Source organism: Mus musculus, chromosome 13, assembly GCF_000001635.26.
Source record: "Mus musculus strain C57BL/6J chromosome 13, GRCm38.p6 C57BL/6J".
In the NCBI taxonomy this organism is placed as follows: Eukaryota; Metazoa; Chordata; class Mammalia; order Rodentia; family Muridae; genus Mus; species Mus musculus.
Window position 1 is genome coordinate 29,356,740 of NC_000079.6, and position 19,055 is coordinate 29,375,794.

Genomic DNA, 19,055 nt, shown 5'->3' on the forward strand with positions numbered 1-19,055 from the left:
AAAAAACCCCACTTCTCATCTGATGAGAAAGAACGTAAGAGGAGGAAACCCCATCCGACATTAAGGAAAATTAATCCTGCTCAGGACCATCTGTGCCATCCCACACCACTCTACGTGTCCTGGTCACGAGTCCTGCTTGGACCTTCCAGGGTTCTTCCTAGAGGAAACCACTGTGTGAATCACTTCTGACATTCTCCCACCTGCGGGGGAGCTGAGGCTCAAGTGCTGACAGAAGTCAGGTCTAAACAGCCCTCAGCAGTGGCTGTGTCTGGTTACTGGGTTGATATTTTTGGTTCATTTAAAATTTCCATTTTTAAAAAAAATCTATTTTGCTAAAAGGCTGGGAACAAAAGAGAGAGGGTCTAATTCTCTGGATTCCCCTCAGAATAATGAGGCCTTGTAAGGTTGAGGCAAGTTCCCTTGGAGGTTTTAGAGGCCACCCAGGGTTGCCCTTCCTGCCAGTCTTCCTTATCTTACCTGCAAGTGAGTGAGAGAAAACCTGATGTGCTCGGTATATACACCCTGCCTGCCTTCTCGACATTCACCCCGTGGTAGCTTCTGAGTCCCGACTCCCAGAAGCCCGAGGCTGCCCGGTCCTGGACATGCATGGCCTCCAGTACACACAGTGACACTTACAAGATCCACCCTGCTAGTCTGGTTCCCTTCAGTCATACAACCCTTTCTTCTTCTTGTCCCTTTGGCTCGAACGTTCAGCTCTTGTCTCACTTTGAAGAAAAGGAAGAGGAAATGTGGCTCTTACCTGCTCATAGAATCGGTTATGAGCAACATAAAACTTGGAGTCAAAAGACTCTTCAGTGACTAGCACTTGTTGTCTTTCGCCAATCTGTGGGGAGAAGAAAAGACAAGGATAAAGAAGCAAGAATCCGAAAATAAATAGCAGCCCATACATTCCTGGACCATAGCTGCCGCTTCATGAATTTAAAGTAGACTACAGATGGTCAGCTGTTTAACAGACAACACTGTGCATAACTCATTCAAATCTCTTGAAAAACATTAACTATTCAGGAATGTAAAATAATCATAGCACAAACCCTTATTTTTTTTTTACACGACTATGAAAAAACTCAATCAGATTGCTTTCTTCTACATAAGATACAGCAAAGCTTCTACAGTGCACCCAAGTCCAAACAGCACTTTGTTTCTTGCAACAAACTTGCACAGCAGGCCAGAACAAGCTGCTCCTAAGCCAAACGCAGGAAAATATTTTGGCAATATGGGAGAATAGTAATAAACATTAATTTGAGTTATAATGGATATAACACTAAAGAAAATGCACCCAAAACTAGTCATTAGTGGCTGCAGAGACAACCGTGATGAAGTGTGCACACAGCTTCTCCAGAAGACCTAAGGATCTGATTGCCTCTTCTGTCTTCAGAGGAACCAGAACTCGCCTATATACACATACCCCTCCCCCACACACATTGATTTTAAATATAATTTAGAAAACAAAACTAGTTCTTAGGCCTTCACACTTCAGTGTTACACTTGTTCCATACAACTCTGAAATTATGACTAATTTGCTTAAGTATTTACTTATTATGTGTCTTTTCTCTTTTATAGGCAAGTGTCTCATTGTTGTAGCTATAACCCCATATCATTGTTACTTTTTAAAGAGCAAACGAGAAATTATGAAATTTGAATGCTGGAACTGGAACACATTATACTGAGTGAGGTAACCAATATCAGACCCAGAGAGACAAATGTCACATGTACTACTCATAAGTGGAACTTTAGATGTGTGTGCTTAATTGGGAGTACCTGTAGAGTTCAGAAAACCAGAGAGGCATTGGTAGGGAGTGGGGAGAAGGACGTTAAGGTAAGAAGGATAGAACACAGATGATATGAAGAGGAAAATGGAAATAAAGGGGAGGGAGGCTTCGGTGGAGAGAGGATGGGAGGGAAGGGCAAAGGAAGGACAGAGACTAATACTAAAGATGTCTGAAAAAGCCATATGTATTTATAAGCTTCATACACACACACACACATTCAATACACAAGGGATAATGTTTCTTCCTGTGCTGGATAGTTTTTTTGGCAACTTGACAGAAGCTAGAGTCACTTGGGAAAAAGTAACCTCAACTGAGAAAATGCCCCACCAGACGAGTTTGTAGAAAAGTCTGTGGGGCATTTTCTTGATTAATGAATGGTGTGCATAGGCCTACCTCACTGTGTGGGTGGTGTCAGCCCTGGAGAGGTGGTCCTGGGTGTATAAGAAGCAGGCTGAGCAAACCATGGGGAGCAAGCCAGTAAGCAGTATTCCTCCAAGGCCTCTGTATCATCAATTCCTTCCTGCAGCTTAAGGCCTTGAATTACTGTCCTGACTTTCATAGATGACGTACTTACAAGCTGTACAATGAGATAAACCTTTTTCTCCTCAAGTTGTTCCTAGCCATGGTCTTTTATCACAGCAGTAAAAACCCTTAGACATTCCTAGAATCCATAATTGCCAAATAAAAAGCTCAGTGCCAGGTGTGGGATGCCTACCCTTAAGAGATGTCCTAGAGACTTCCAAAGCAATAATCAATACTGGCCATTGCTGTTATTCTTGGTTGCCCAACTTGATTCTGATGGTAAAACCCTATTGTTAAATGACATACTTTGGTCACAGGACCAGGTTAGTATCTGTATAATAATAGTGCAGCTTTCAGCTCTCATCAGGGATATTTCTTTGTGCTGTAAGTGGTGGTTAATGAATAGAGAATTAGTGTCAGTGGAGTGCTCAGTCCAGGCTCAGGGCACAGTCCAGAAGGGATGGGAAGACTGTAAGAGCCAGAGGTAAGGGAGGATGGGTGCAAAACCGTGCCTTCTGGACATGGCAAGAATGCTGACCTCATGAACTCACAGAAACTGTGCTTGTCTGTGCAAGACCAGTACAAGATCAAGCCAGTTACCATTCTAGTGTGGAAGAGGGGAGGGCCTCATAAGCCTCCATCTCTGAGGAGCTACTGGACAGCTGCTTCCTTATGGGGGATAAAAGAGTCCACTTTCTTTAGGAGTCATGTAGTCCCTGAGGGCTGAAGAGACAGCTCAGCTGTTAAGAGTGCTGGCTGTTCTTCCAGAGACCCTGAGTACACTTCTCTGAGTTCAGCCATGTGGTGGCTCACAGCCATGTAGAATGGGACCCAATGCCTTCTTCTGGCATGTAGATGTACATGCGTACAGAGCACTACTATACATGAAGTAGATAAATCCTACAAAACCATACTCCAGTACGGTTATTTACCCATGAATATGTGGGCAGCATAAGGTGGGTAGTTTTAAAAAGAGAGAGAGAGAACATGAAGGAAAAGGGAAAGGGTGGGGAGGTAGGGAGAGTCTCTAAAGAGTTAGGGAAAGAGATGTGGGGGTGGAGAAGATAAACTATATAAAACTCTCAAAGAATTAATAAAAATACATTTTAAAAAGCAACCAAAGGTTCTGTTAGGCCTATATTTCCAAATCTATGCAATTGTTTCTAATAACCATAGGTTACATCAGCCAAACAATGGGTAAAGAAAAGTGACTGTGCCCCTCCCAATTGTTATTTCCAAGTTTATTGCACTGTGAAATGTATCCTTTAAAGGATCAATTACTTAAAAAAATCAAACAAAATCCAACATTGTCAAAAACGCCTGCTCCATCAAACCTGCTGTAAACCTGCCTGATAACTTTTGCTTTTGCTGCTTGGTAAATACACTCCACATAGTGGCTGGGTGAATTTTTCTTTTTAAAAAGAAAGTTCTATGCTCATTTGTGGGGACTTGTCACTGTGTTCAGTCACTTATCATTTAGGAACCATAAACACAGCTGCACTGCACAGACCACCTAACAATTAAAAAAACAACAGAGTAAACTCCCCACTCCCCCTTACATTGCTAATACCTGAGGCCACCACAAGTCTTGCTTACAACCCTATTCAAACTGTAGTCTCCTTAGGCAAAGGCTGTGAGGCCTCTGATGACTTAAAAAAAACAAAACCAAACAAAACCCCCCACTGATCTCACACTCTAAAAGCAATGCACATTCCCACAACACATCTCTTTAAAAACAATCCAAATAGACCCAAGGAAAGTTTTCCCAATTTCTATGATGAGCTTCCAAAGTTCCAGTTATCAAAAAAAGACTGGTAAATAGTAGGTTTCATGGGTGTTTACCCTTCGAGAGAAAGCTGGGATGTTTGCACACAGCTCACAGTGTGAGTTGCTTATGACGTCGGATGAGTACCTGTCAATGGTTCTTAAGGTAATCTGCAATTATACTTCAGCTAGCGTTGACACTGTGAGGACGACACGGAAGGTGTGTGCTGCTCGCTGTTTTTTTGGGCTGTTCTAGTTCATGTGGAGATTGAAACGATGATGACGAGAAAATCAATCAATTAAACAAACAAACCGACCAACAAAACTGTGCACTCTAACGTAGGCAGCTGGGATTTTAATGAGTCAGGGAACTATTTATGGTGAGCCTTTAGCTGTCATTTGCCAAAAGGGCTTAGAACTGTAGTGTGTGAAGATGGACAGGGACAGATACCTTTCTCAGCTAGGGACCTTGGGTCACTGGTGGAGTTCTTACAATTCCCAGAGAAAACTGAGCAAAAGAGAGAAGAAAAGGTGGGGTGCGATCAACCGTGCTGCAACTGTGCCCACCTGTAAAAGCTACTGTAAGTGGAATAATGCTCCTGTTCATGATTTCTACGAATGGAGACTTGGACTGGCTATCAATCACAACCATGAGGAGAACCGACAAGAGCCTCAAGTCTTCTTAGAAGCCATAAGACGTTGAGGAAAGGCATTTCCAAGAAGCAATAAAGACCTGACAGATTTGCCAAACTATAAGCCTCACATCTTTTATATGTTTTTAAAAATTAATCTTTCAATGATGGGCATAGAATTCAGGGCCTAGCACAGGTCTGGTAAGTACTCTGCCACTGAGTTATACCCCAGTCATCAAACTTTATTTTAGAGGAAACATTTATTTTTTATGTTTTCTAATGTGATTCCCCACTCCCCCCTCCATTAAAGACTCATCCATCAAGATTTCCAGTGGGCAGCATGACGTGTCTTATCATGAGTGCTTCTGCCAGTAGAGTGAGAAGGCCCCACCCCAGAGATAAAAGGAGGGCATCTGGCAGAAGGGTCAAGCCACAGGCCTCCATAGACGTATCACACCATCCATCCTTGCTAGCTACTTTTCTAGCAGCAGGGCTGATCCATGAGAAGAGACCAGAGCTTATCTTACAGAATGATAGAGCACGCACTGGGCTGTAGCCAGCACCAGGCCACAAGTCTCCTCATCTGACATTCTGCTAAGATTTGGCCTTCTGCATCTATCTCCGTTCAGTGACAGAACTCTGCCAAAGGTTGGAGCCACCCACAGGAATGCAAGGTCATGTCACTCTGTAAAATGACCAAACAAAATCTTGGGCTGGAAAACATGGTTTTCACAAATCTTCCTGTGGCAGCACACTATCATATTCAGCAGAAAAAGTTAAGTTGCCACTGGCGAGTCTCCAGAATGTTCTACAGGTTGTTCAGAGCAACCTGGAGATTCTAGGATAGGAAAAAAGGCATGGTGGGCCGCAGAAGGAGCATGTGATCTAGGGGCACCCAAAGGAGATGGAAAAAAAAAGGCCAAACCCCTAAACTCCATAACACCTAACCTAAAAACACAGTGAATGCCACGTATGTGGGTAGGGAAGCAGAGCAAGCAAGCCACAGGGTGTCTGCCAGCAGATTATTTCTGAGATTAAAGAGACCTGACTATGCTTTGACCGTCACTTCTCCGTGGGAAGTTGGTAGAATGGAAAGTGCTGAGAGGAAAGACAATACTTAGAAACCTGGGAATTTAGTTCCCAGAGCCTATATCAAGTGGCTCACAACTACCTGAAACTACAGTTCTTGGGAATCTGATGCCCGTCCTGGACTCATCAGGAACACACAGACTGACAGACAGACAGATAGACACACATACACACACACACACACACACACACACACACACACACACTATAAATCTTAAACAAAAGCCTTTTCATACCAAAGTAGTTTATTATTATTACTATTATTGTTGTTATTATTATTATTATTATTATTATTATTATTATTATTATTATTAGGAACTGACATGAACACAAAGCTTCATGGGAATCTGGCAAAAGAAATTGTGTAGTAGAGGTTGTTCCTTTTCTCACAGTAAGCATACACAGAGAACACTCTGAAGATGACAGCCATTGGTCTTCTGTGCTTAAACTAACAATCTTTAATGGCCACCAAAGAGCACTCACAACTTTCTCAAAAGGCTACCCAGGACCCAATGTCGAACGAAAATTTTAACTAACCACCCTTTAAAAAAAAACCCTCAGGAAGATGCCTCTTGTCTTTTTGCTTTGTAAGTATGCAAGTTTACAGTCAGGTAGATAACATGTTTATTTATTTATGTGGGACTCCCTTGGAGCTGAAGGGTTTTGCTCAGTTTCCCTTTACATAGCTTTGATCTTCAGCCCATCTGCCAGGAAAACACTGATTCTGACTTGGAAGCAAGGGACAATGTGACTCCTGTGCTTATTTCTTAATTCAGCTCTCTGGGCTTTCCGGGGTGGCTCCTGGTCTTGGTATCCACTAAGTATCCTTTGTTATTTACTCATCAAATGTCAGCAGAGAAAGCGACTTTTCCCGGGACATACAAAACTTCATTCAACCCATCTTAACCTAACTTTGAAAGGTCACTCTGTAAAAGATGAGTTATAAAATATCCTGTAAAACCATCTGCTTAATAGACTGGGTGACCGGGTGAGATAAGGACAGGTGTGCAGACATTCTCACAAGACCCAGAGTGAATTTGTCCTCCCCCACCCATCAGTGTGGTCCAGTGGTCCAGGCCTTGGAAAGATGAAGCAAGAAAATCAATCGCAGTATTCTCAATCTCCTAGCCCCACCCATCTGGTTCCTCTCCATCCTGCAAGCACAACAGAAAACAGAAACTAAAGCCAGTCTTTCCACAGACAGGGAAAATCCTGAACCTGCAGGGTGCTTAGAAGTGTTAGATTTGAGAGAGGGATCCGGGGTCTCCCAAGACAGGGTTCCTGGCATCACATCAGCGGCCATAGAAAGAGGCCTCTGGACCCAGCCAAGTCTTATGCCTCCTGTTCAACTAACTGGTAACTGAAGCTGACCACTCACAGCGTCAGGGACCTTATTCTGCAGTATCTGACTTCTGATTATAAAAACACTGTCGAGGACAAACAGAAAAGACCACTTTTCAACTTGGGTTCCTGTGCAGGCTTTTAGCCTGTTACATCATCAGAAGTTGTCACTGGCATCAAATCTCAGGTTCAGATTTCCCGAGTGCTAAAGCTGAGAGGGAGATGAGTTCTAAGCTCCCGGCTGGGGAACGTGCACACACACACACACACAGTACAGGAAGCAGTGTTCTCCTCAGAGTCTGGCTGCCGATGGCATGCTCGGCCAGAACTACTCCATTCATTACCCTCCTTTCTTCTCAAACAATACCCTTCAGTATGATGCTGAAAACGTTGGAGAGAAAAACTGAAAATAACTGTTAGAAGAAAGGCAACTGTGACTCAAACTTAAGACTAAATTGGGGTATCTGGTGAATGGCTTTAATTCAGTAAGAGAAGGGACTACATAACCCCACTTTGTACTAGAAAAGGCAAATGGAGTCTCTAAACTCATGTGAGGCTTTACCTGTGAAGTGCTTACTTTTTTCTTTTTCTTTTTTTCTTTTTTTACCATTGTATTATACTTAGAAAATCCAAAAAGTAGATTTGGGAAGTGTTTCTTCTACTTTGGGCTTGGAGACAGCCTCCTGAGATTCTAGTACTTGGGTGACTGAGGCAGGAGGCTCATCAGAGGTTTGGAGCCATATGGCTACACATGCGTTCCAGGCCAGCTCAGGTTACAGTGTGAGACTCTGTCTCAAAAACAAACCAAAGTTAATTTTTCTATCGATACTTGTTTCCAAAAAAAGGAGGGAGATTAATTAAGCTGTATGTGCTTATAGTCATTTATACCACAGTCCTGATCAGCTTGAATTTTATCTCTGTTTGCCCTACAAAATATTATGATACGCTACTCCTGTGAGTAAGTTTTCTTTTTCATTGTAGATAATAAAATACAATTTTTCTACCTGACTAATTTCTGAATGCATGACTCTGGAAAATGTCAAATGTCTTTCATTAGCTCCAGTCAAATTAAGTTTGGATTTTTTTTTTCTCTCCCCTAAGCTGCCTGGAACATGTTAAACAAGGCTGTGACCTTAAACTGTGGAATAATATTTCTAGTGTCTGTGCAGGGAAGCCTGCCCTTACACACACCTTTAGACTAATTACTGTAGTGTGCTGTTGCCAGTGAACCGCTGTAATTACACCGGGAGAGAAGCATGGTCTTGTTCTCTGCTAATGAAAATGATAACCTTTCCATTTTGACTCATCACTCACAACAGGCAGAGCGTGCGACACTGGATCTCCAGGTACCACTCTCTTCCTGACTGTTCGTGCACACGTGTGCATTCTCGTGTGCCAGGCACTGGAATTAAAGCCCCAGGCGCAGGTATACTAATGGCAGCCAACAGTGAAAACAGCAGTGGCACTGAATTTTCACACCGATCTCACTGTACAGTTCGTCTCTTCTGTAATGAAGGAGGGGTGCAGCACAGGGATGTGTGTCAGGAGAGGCGAGGCTGCAGAAGACAGCGAGCCTCAGACCAGCAGCATGGAGCCAGCTTGTCTGAGCTACTTGAGGGCTCAGAAGAGATGGTGACACTTATATTTAAGGGAACTTGTGTCTAATTACGAAACAAGGATAAAAATGTCTTAGTGTTTTAAAAAAGACATTTTTCTCCATGTAGAAAAACTGTTGTTTAGCTATGCTTATTAACAGGGCTAGTTTTATTCAAGAGGGAAAAAACACTCCTTCGAAGCATAAAGTCTGTGCTTTTTAAAATCATCTATATTTGCATACAGATTAAATGCTGTGGGGACCTCAATGTATCTCTTACTTCTTCCTTTCACTTAGAAATTACCTAAATAGGAAGAAATTCTGAAGATCGGATCCCTCCAAACTGACACAGACACGGAAACTAGAGAGTTCAGGCTGCCTGAAGCCGCTGTGCCAGAAGCCCTTAGACCCTTTCTCGGTAATGGCTGGTTCATTCTTTCTGGTCCTGTGACCACCGCAGCCACAAAGGCAAATCCTGGTAGCTTCTTCCCAGCTGGAGGCCAAACCTCATTCTAGACCTGTTTTCACCTACTGACAGAGCCAAAAGCAGCAGGGCCCAGCTATCTGATGTGACCATCTGAGACCTTTCCACAGTAAGCCTACACCTACTTCCCTAGGCTTGGAAGTGAAAGACTTTTACAGGTATAACTATCTGCTTGGTTTCTGGAGAACATTTCAGGATATGGCCTATAGTGCTTTAGTGGAAGTGTGTGTGTGTAATGAGAGAGAGAGAGTGTGAGTATGTGTGACTGTGTATGAGTGTATGTAAATGTGTGTGTGTGTGTGTATGTGTGTGTATGTGTGTACTGATGGACAGTATGAGAAATATGTTGTCAGTAAACTAACACAAATCCTTCCCCCTTATCAGATTTGGCACAAGTACATTCAATCTATTTTTCCTAGCACGGTAAGCTCTACTATGCTCAGGTAGTATGGAAACATGCTTAGCATTCAAAGCTAACTGACTTATTTGGCTAGATATTGGCAGTAAAGGCTACCCATGGAATCTTATTAATGTGACTATGTGGCCTCACCTGAGATACATGGATAGAGTTCCCTACCCCTTTTAAGATTTATTTTTGTTTTGTATTGTTAATAATGTTTGTGTGTGGGGGTGCGTGTGGGTGTATGTCTGTATTGGTGCCTGTGAAGGTTAAAGGCCTGAGACACCCTGGAACTGGTACCACAGGTGCTTCTGGGCCATGTGACAGCGGTGCCAAGAACAGAACTTGGGTCGTCTGGAAGAGCAAGACATGCTCATAAACCCGAGTCCTCATCTCTTCAGAGCCCTGCTCCTCAAAGCCCAAAGCTAAATGCTTAAGTCTTGACTCACCTTTAGCTCACTAATCGTCCCCATTGGTTTCCTTTGGTTATTATTTGGCAAGTCTGGGCCAAATTTCTTTGATAAGAATCTCATACAGTTAGATAAATTCACTACACACTTTGATCATATGTAATTTTATCAACTATATACAAGAAAGGTAAAACACTATAAAATGATCCAAGAAATATAATTTTTTTCATAAAACACTTTGTCATAACTGTTATATGTCCATGAGATGTCTTTAGCTATGTACTTAAATTTTAATTAGTTAATTAAATAAACGTTTGCATATTTGCCTGTGAGAATATGTGCTGTGGTGTACGTAGAAACTTGTGAGAGTTGGCTCTCTCTGTCCACCATGTGGCTTGTAGAGTTTAAAGCTCAGGTCATCAGGCTTGAGCCATGCTGCCAGCGGCAAAATGCCAATTTTTAGAAGTGGGGTACAGTGGTTCCCTCTTGTCTGTGGTTTTCTTTTCCCCAGGTTCAGTGACACTTCGCCAACTTCAGTCTGAAAATCTTGCTTGAGATTCCACAGAGCTCTGATTAGCGTTATGCTGTTTGGTGACTTCGTGCTATGCCCCACGTAGGACAGAATCATCCATTGCCCAGGAGCTGCACAGTATGCACTATTTGTCCATTGGAACCCACAGCACAATGAGATATGTCTGGGTAAGACCACTCACATAACACTTATTATGTCACATTGTTATAATTTTATTAGCAGTTATTATCATTATTATTAATCTCTTAGTGTGCTTCATTTATAACTTAAATTTTATTATAGAAGTGATAAAAACTATAGTTCTCCCTTCAAAGGAGATAAAGATAACTTATTGTAGAGCCAATATGGGAAACCATGGCCAGGAACACAGATTCAGGGTACCCTAAATTCCACAATCCACCTTAGTACAGTTTGATAAAGTTTTAAGTAAGAGAATGAAAACCACCACAAACCAAGGCACTTTTCAAATCCACTGCTGAGTGCATCAGGGAGGGGGTTACAGCAAAGCAGGGCGCTCTCAGCTACAGGCCTCAGCCGGTCTCCAAGGACATCCTCAGACTTCTGATTTGTGAAAACATGGGTTTTGTTCCATATTTCAAAGGATTTACTTAATGGTCTCAAAGATGTTTGGCCACATGCAGAGGGGAGTAAGAAATGGCACAAAAGATCAGCCAAGGGTGACCATGCTCCAGACTTGTAGCATTCCAGGCTGCCCAGGATCACTGAAGTTCTCACCCAGCACTCAGCCTTGAAGAAGTTATAAGAACTGTCTCTCTTTCTCTTTAGGAACTTCTTTATAACAGGAAGGTATTCATAGGAAAAGCTCACAGTACCTTTAGAGTTTGGTACAACCTGGGTTTCAAGAGCCATGAAAGGATCTGACTATATCTACAGCAGTTACGGCATAGGCAACGTGCCCATCAAGTTAAAAAAAAAAAAAAGATTTTTAGCACTTCTGAGTTATTAGCCACATATGAGAAGTAACACAACAAATGTTATTTATTACTTATATATTATATTACTATATTAGCTAGTTTATTATGTATTAGCAGTATTATTATATTAGCTAGAGGCTCCATGAAACAGTAAGAAGACAATGAATGCTCCCAACCGAAGAATGAACTGCTGAAAGAACAATTCAACTCACCTCCCCAACACACACATGCAAACACCCTAGCCCCCACAATAATCTAAGTCATGAAAATACTTCTATCTTGTTTTTAGTCAAAGAAATAAACACCATGTAAATATCTCTTTTTCTACAAATGATAACAATGAATAAAGAGCTAAGAATGAATGAGTGAATGAATGAATGAATCTCAGCTTGCTTGCTTTCCTTGCACTCAAAAGGCACAGGTGTGACCTCACTTCTGAAGGGCTCCTAGACAGGCCAGATTCTTGGAAGACACTTGCAGAGATTTGTTTTGTTGACACAATAAACTGAGATAAAGTAAACAAAAGAAAGAAATAAGGGCGAATCTGCATTTGAGAGAGATGGAGTCTATGGAACCTGGTGATCTAGTCACTCCCTGCCAATCTGTTCCCAAGCACCCAGGATGAGTCCAGCGTCCACATTTCAAAGAGAGAAGAGCGAGCTCATCACATGGTCAGGAATGCAGGCTCGGGGAAGTCAGAGGATTTGGGTGTTTGGAGGGAAGGAGGGGTAGGAGTGGTTGTTGGTACACTGGACGTTTTCCAACTGTGGTCTAGGGAAGTTGCTTTGAAATCTTCAATCAGACAAGCTAAGCTGGCTGCCTAGCATGGAGTTTTCCAAGTTTGGATTCACAGAGGCAAGGACGAAAGAGAAGAATAAATAAATCATTTAGCTGAGATCCAGAAGGGAAAACCAAGGCCCCTTAGAGAATGTAACTTGGTCAAGGGCATACGGCTCATAAGATTTAATCCATTAAGTTAAACATGGGCTTGCTCCTGACGGGTATGCCAGTCAAGTGGTAAATTGAATGATTACCTTAAACAGCCTCTGTTCAATACAATCTACTCTAGTTACATAATGCCACCAACCATGGCACAGGCAACAAATCCAAACTGAACGGTATTGTAAGTAAAACATCCACTGGTTCAAAACACACAAAAATCTCAACATGAGGCTGCAGATGTGGCTCAGTTGGTAGAGTGCTTGCCTCCCATGCACTAGGTTCAGGGTTCTATCCCCAGTACCATCTAAAGGGGGTGTGCTAGCACATGCTTGTAATCCCAGAACTTGGAACACGGAGGCAGGAGGATCAAAAGTTCGAGGTTGTGCCTGGCTATAGGAGAGAGATACTAGCCTGTATAACTGAGACCTTTATTTAAAACAAGAAGTTAATATGAATAAAATCATGTAAAATTCTACACTGGTTTTTAGACTCTTTTCTTTTTTTGTTTTGTTTTTGTTTTTCGAGACAGGGTTTCTCTGTAGCCCTGGCTGTCCTGGAACTCACTTTGTAGACCAGGCTGGCCTCGAACTCAGAAATCTGCCTGCCTCTGCCTCCTGAGTGCTGGGATTAAAGGTGTGCGCCACTACTACTACGCCTGGCTTAGACTGTTTTCTTGTTAAAACACCACTTTTGGTAAACTGACTTATATATAAGATTAAGTCTAAGTGTACCAGTTTCTTTTCACTTTTAAAAGGTGGTACTGGGGACCCTCCTCCAGGTCTATCTGGACAAGTGTAGTTCTCATCCCTACCAAGGAAGCGTCTCTTTGCAACAGAGGGAAAACCATGGAAAACCACCCCCAATTGGTATGTAGAGTTGTGGAGGCTAGTCCCAACTGATATCTATAGCACGACTTCTACACCTAAGATTCAGGATCATTGGAGAAGAGGGGACAGGAAGGTTGTAGGAGCCAGAACGGGCAGTTTTCTGAGAGACTCTGTTCCCTAGAAGTGTCATAAGCTACACCCATGAAGTCTCATGAGCTGAACAGGAAGGGATGGGTTGTCCAATACTGAATGGTTAGCCCTGAAAATATATGCACACAAGTAACATTATATAGATCAAGCAGGCTATATTCATGAATTTAGGAACACACACACACACACACACACACACACACACACACGGAACGGGGACTTGAGCACATTTTAAAAAATATGGCTAGCAGGAAATTAAAAAAAAAATCTGTAGTTTACCCTGAGTTTTTCCTGCACATGGGTACTCTAGATCACTGTGATGCTGTCAGAGACTCTCACAGGTCACACCACCCCTTGTACTATTCAGAAGAGGGCCATTCAGGTAAGTCTTAGATAAGAAGGCAGCTGTATCTGCAAATTGTAAAGACAGGCTCGATTGTTGTTTGGGCCATTAAATTATTCCTGCGTCTCTCCAACCCCCTCCAAATTACAGCTTCCCTAACATTTTAGGGTGTAATCAATTTGAGATTTTACACTGGGATTTTTGGGACATCCTGGGACTAGGAGAAAGATGATCCAAACTGTCACATATTCTTTATGACTGAAAAAGTGGCCACAGAAACAGCAATAGCAGAGGAACTTAAAAAAGGCAGAGAGGGGGATGCTCATTTCCAAACTTAAACAAAAAACAAAAAACTTTAAGCCAAAAAAAAAGAATGCCCAAAACACATACCGGCTTTGGTAAAATAAATCTTTTATTATCCACCTCTCTACCAGAGAAGTCAGTGTACACAGGAGTGATAAATAACAAGTGTGGTGAGACACAGCCCACTATCTGCCAACCATTTGCCAGTCAGGACTGAGGCCGAGGAAGCAGAGAGGATTAAGCAGAAATCAAAGACTGCCAAGCTCTAATGGTGTCTAATTAGCATAACAAAAGACACAGCCACAATCTTTCAGCAGCGGGCCATACATCTCATTAAAGAAGACTGAATAGCAATTATTCTCTCCTGCTATCCTTCCTTTCCCTTGCTTCTAGGCTTAGCTCCGGGAGACCCTGAGACCAGAGCTGGAGAGCCTCTGCTTTGTTAGCCAAGCATCTGGGCAGTAGGGGGAAAAATCCACTTGCAGGACCAGACACCTGCACTCTCAGTCTTCTCTGCTGGGGCAATGGATCTTCTTAAGCACAAGCAAGTCCTGCTATCCATCTGATAGGACTCCCACCGAAAGAGGTCTTTGTTGACCTAACAAAACAAAACAAGACCCCAAACTAAATCCCATCCCCCTTAAAAGTCTGCATTGAAAGAAACTTACTTCTACCTATGTGCTTCTCTTCCCCCAGCCTAGCAATTCCTTCTCAATGTTATGTCCCTGTCTGAGACATAATGAAGCGAAATTGAAATCCTACCACATTCTATTGCAACCTGTAATTAGCTGGGTGCACACGTACATGCACACATCATGCAATTTAAATGAGAGTCTTGGTTCAGACCTCGTCTCTGTGCTTCCTTTGGATGACAGACAAGTGTGAAAATACATGAAATTCAACACGGGGAGACAGACAGGACTTGTGGACAGGGGACTTTTTTTTTTTGCACATATTTAAACCAAGAATAAAAGATCCCACTGAACCAAATAAGCAAACAAACTTATTTCTCTAGAGTGATTGCTAAAAAAACCAAAAGTCTCAATGAATTCTAATATTCATCTATTCTGGGGTAAGGGCTGAGCCAGAAGATGAATAAAAAAAAATGACACAGTCATTTAATCTAAGCAATTATCAGTTCTGAACACTACTTTTTGATCAGTAATGCCCTTCTCAAAAGGAAATTTGGTGCGAGAGTTCTTTGATTTTTCCCCCCCCTTTCCCATAATGGCTTCAGCTGCCAAGCACAATATTGCACTGTGGACTGAAGCCAAATCTAGCCAGGTCTGTGGCCGCTCTAGGAGAGCTGTTTATCACAGATGCAGACAGGAACCTTTGCTGCAGCTCCCAGAATGGCACAGGAAAAAGCAGCCAACTGGCTGGCCTGCCTGGGAAAACCTATGCAGTCTGTCTGGGCTTTCCAAACTCCTCTAGGACTACTGTATGGCAGGCACCAGGAGACGCTGGGACCACTGAAGCTAGACTGAAAGTTGTCCAGACACTTGAAGGCTATAATATTTTGTGTGGGACAGTACATAGTTGAAATAGCCTTTGGGGAGCACTTAAATCCTACAAGGCCTTCTAATATGTGGTAAAGGACTTGGGACTCCAGAGTTGTGCTAGACCATAGTCCCTGTTTTATGGTCCTAACCAGTACTAGGCCCATCCATGCTCCTCTCATATGCCCTGTGCTCAAGCACATATTCCTGCCACCCTAAAGTCACACAAAGTCAGACCTTTCCTTTTTCCCAGTGACTGGTCTGAGACTTCATAGAGACTCCTTGGGGTTTGCATAGAAACACTACTTTCTGAAGTGAACACTACTTTCCTCTCTTGGTGGCTCTCCCTGCCCTTTCTTATTTCACTCCTTAATGAAGTTCCTTCCCAGGTTTTAAAAGGAAGCCTTTTTTTGCTTTGAGGTTTGCTATTGTGTTAGACCGCCATATATCATTTCCATCCAATGCACGTCCTCCTGCTTGGGGGTTCAGTCACTTCTTGAGATGTTCTCATCCTATTAACTCTTGCACAAGAGAATGACTCGTGCCAGCCCTCTTTGCAGACCGAGCACTGCTGCTGTTATCCTCCTTATGTCAAGTTAGTCTTTCCTGCCTTTTCACACTGGGGGCGCGACAGGATTTTTCCTTTTTTCTTTTTTGATTCCTCAATGACTCTCAATCCTGTTTCAGAGATCAGCATTATTATATTAGTATAGAAATATATTTATTTCCATGGTGGTTTAAAGTTCTGACTCAAATATGCAATAACATATTATGAGTGGTAGTTTGTTCTTATTTTAAAGTCCATTCACAACACATTTAGAAGTTGTGTTCAGAACTCTCATGTGAACTCTAACCTTGATGGAGAGAGAAGGACAGAAGATCCTAAGGAGCCACAGAAGGGAAAAGGTCTTTACTGTGGACTTTGTCTAGGAACCAGAAACTTGACTTCAATGACAAAGCTGAAAGTGAAGACGTCTCAGAGGACAAAGCTGAAGACCATCTCTGTTTCCTTCTTTGCAGCCAGCATGTTAGTAGCCCTCTCTTTTCCAGGTAACACATGGCAACAGAGTTGGTTCCACATGTTGCCTGGGAACTCCTCTTGGGATTCTCAGTCTCATTAATAATTTAAGACCAGATCTAGAAGAAAGCTTGAGGACAATTTTATCAGAATTTAGAAGAAAAGCTTTCAGGTCCACAAGCTGTAGGTGTTGGCAGCTGCCTAGAGGAGAAAGATGCTGAGGAGGAAGAGACAGAGCCAGGACCTTTGTGAGCAACCACACAGTGAACAACATGGTAGCTTCACTGGAGACAGCAGGGCTCCAGAGAAGGAGCAAAACCAGACCAAAGGACCAGAGAAAGCATATGTAGGCTCCAGCCAGCATACAGACAGAAACAGACAGACAGACAGACAGACAGCAAGCAGACAGAAAAGAAGGAAACGATGTTTTGTCGTTCTGAGTTAGAACTCAGAAAGGTGGGCAGACCTAACAGAATTCATGGTGTCTCTTCTGTAACTGCACAAAAGACAAGGAGTCTGGGCAGAAAGAGTACTTGATCTTAGGGGATGATCATTCCTCCTGGCTCTTTCGCATGGCTTAAGGTGAACGGCCTTTCTGAGGCAGTCCCTTTCTTAAGTGATAGGCCGGTCCAACTGGATTGACTCTTAAGGGAGGAGAAGAGGGCATGTCTTTTGACCAAAAGATAGCAGCCTTCCCCTAACTGCCCACCCCCCACTGCTACTATAATAAAAGGATAATGACAGAATGGACAGAAGAAACTTTCACTTTCTGAACTATATTATTAGAATAATTATGTGCCATGCGTCTTGAGTTGCTTTCACATTAATCGGTTGACATGTGATGGAGGAACTCGTCTATCATAATAGAGCTGATAGCACTGTGCTCCCTCTAAGTAGCACCACAGCTAAAGACTTCATGTACATGAAAGAGAGAACCTCAAAAAGTTCATTTACCAAATTCAAACTTTTCATTTACTGTAAATGCAGCTCTGTGAGCAGAAACATTTATAGCAGTATTCTCTGTCAGTCTGTCTGTCTCTCTCTGAATTTGATACAAGGTTTCATGGCTATAATCTTGCTGTGTAGTGAGGAAGGTTTTGAACTTCTGCTCTTCCTGCCTTAACTTCCCAAGTGATGTGATTATAGATATGTTACATACTACAGTGCCAGTTATAACTTACTATGGTTATCTATGTTATTGCTGGATATCTTTAAGAATTAAGTCGTGAGATTGTTCTAAGGAGATAGGTTGCTCTTTCCATTTCCTGCCTCAGGATGGGAGAAAGTTTGAGAAAACAAGGGAGGTGGGGATGTGTGACTAGGGAGATGGCTCAGTGGGTAAGGTGAGAATCTCAGTTCAGATCCCCAGCAACCTCACAAAAAGCCAGTGGAACAACGTTGTAACTCTAAGGGCTCGCAGAGACAGGAAGATCCCTGGCATTTGCTGGCCAGCCAATCCAGCCAACCAGTGAGATTCAGGTAAGAGGCTCTGACCCAAAAAACCACGGTGGAATTAGATGAGAAAGACCCTGGCCTCTACAAGTGCACCCAGAGATGTGTGCACCTCAATACAGGTGCACATACTCACATGATGGACTCGATGTAGCTCAGTAGGTAACATATTTGTCTAGTACATATAAACATGCATATACTCTATTCACAGGAACCTGTCTTTGATCCCCAGTGCCACATAAAACTGATTGTGGCACATGCCTGTAATTCTAACACTCTTGCAGAGGTGACAAGCCATTCTGCAGTTTAAGGCTATCCACAACTACAGAGCAAGTTAGAGGCCAGTCTGGACCAGGTGAGACCCAGCTTTCCTGTGAGTTTGCTTATTTATTTATTTTTAGCATGGTATGAATATGTGGCTCTAGATTATGTCTCAACTGCTAGCAGAGTGGAGGTTCCAGGAAGGATTAGGCTCCTGGATGTGACGGGCAGATCAGCATCTTGGGTAGGCACACTGTGTCTTACTGAGGACCAGGTATGAAAAGCTAAGATGTAAAACGTTAGAAGCCATGGCTCAGAAAGACTGCCAAAAAGTAAGACAAAATGTGTTTAATGGGGGTGGGGTGGGAAGAAAACAGAGTATTTTCAATACTGATCAACCTATAATTCATTTTAAAGGAATTATTGGAAAAATAAATTATGCTGGGGAAGAAAAAAAATCCCAGAAGCAATTCCTGTCTTTTCTATAACACAATCCAGTGCCTGCCTGAAAGAGTTAAGGCTGTGTGTGCACTATAAATATTTATTATTCTTCTTTCAAAAGGATAAGAAAAATTTCCTCTGCATGCATGAATTTCAGATGGCCGAGCAAACATGCAGATATGGCTAGGACCCATCATCTTAATGAGGATATGGTAATGATAATGATTTTTTCCCTGACCCGCTTATATGTGATCAAAACCTAGAGGTTTTGATTTTATTCTAAGCCATGCCCAGGCCCAGGCCCAGGGACAGTTACTGCTGTTAGA

At 42.5% G+C, this 19,055-nt stretch overlaps 1 protein-coding gene across 7 annotated transcripts in view; it reads right to left on the reverse strand.

Annotated features, from left to right (window-relative positions):
- Cdkal1 (CDK5 regulatory subunit associated protein 1-like 1) overlaps positions 1-19,055 on the reverse strand; it is a 663,938-nt gene that overhangs the window by 164,994 nt on the left and 479,889 nt on the right. For all 7 annotated transcript variants that reach the window (NR_131896.1, XM_017315589.2, NM_144536.3 and 4 more), the window contains one exon: positions 761-844. Coding sequence is in view for 6 of the 7 variants with exons in the window: in XM_017315589.2 (XP_017171078.1) it covers positions 761-844 (84 nt within the window). In the remaining variant the exon portion in view is untranslated. The remainder of the gene's footprint in view (positions 1-760; positions 845-19,055) is intronic.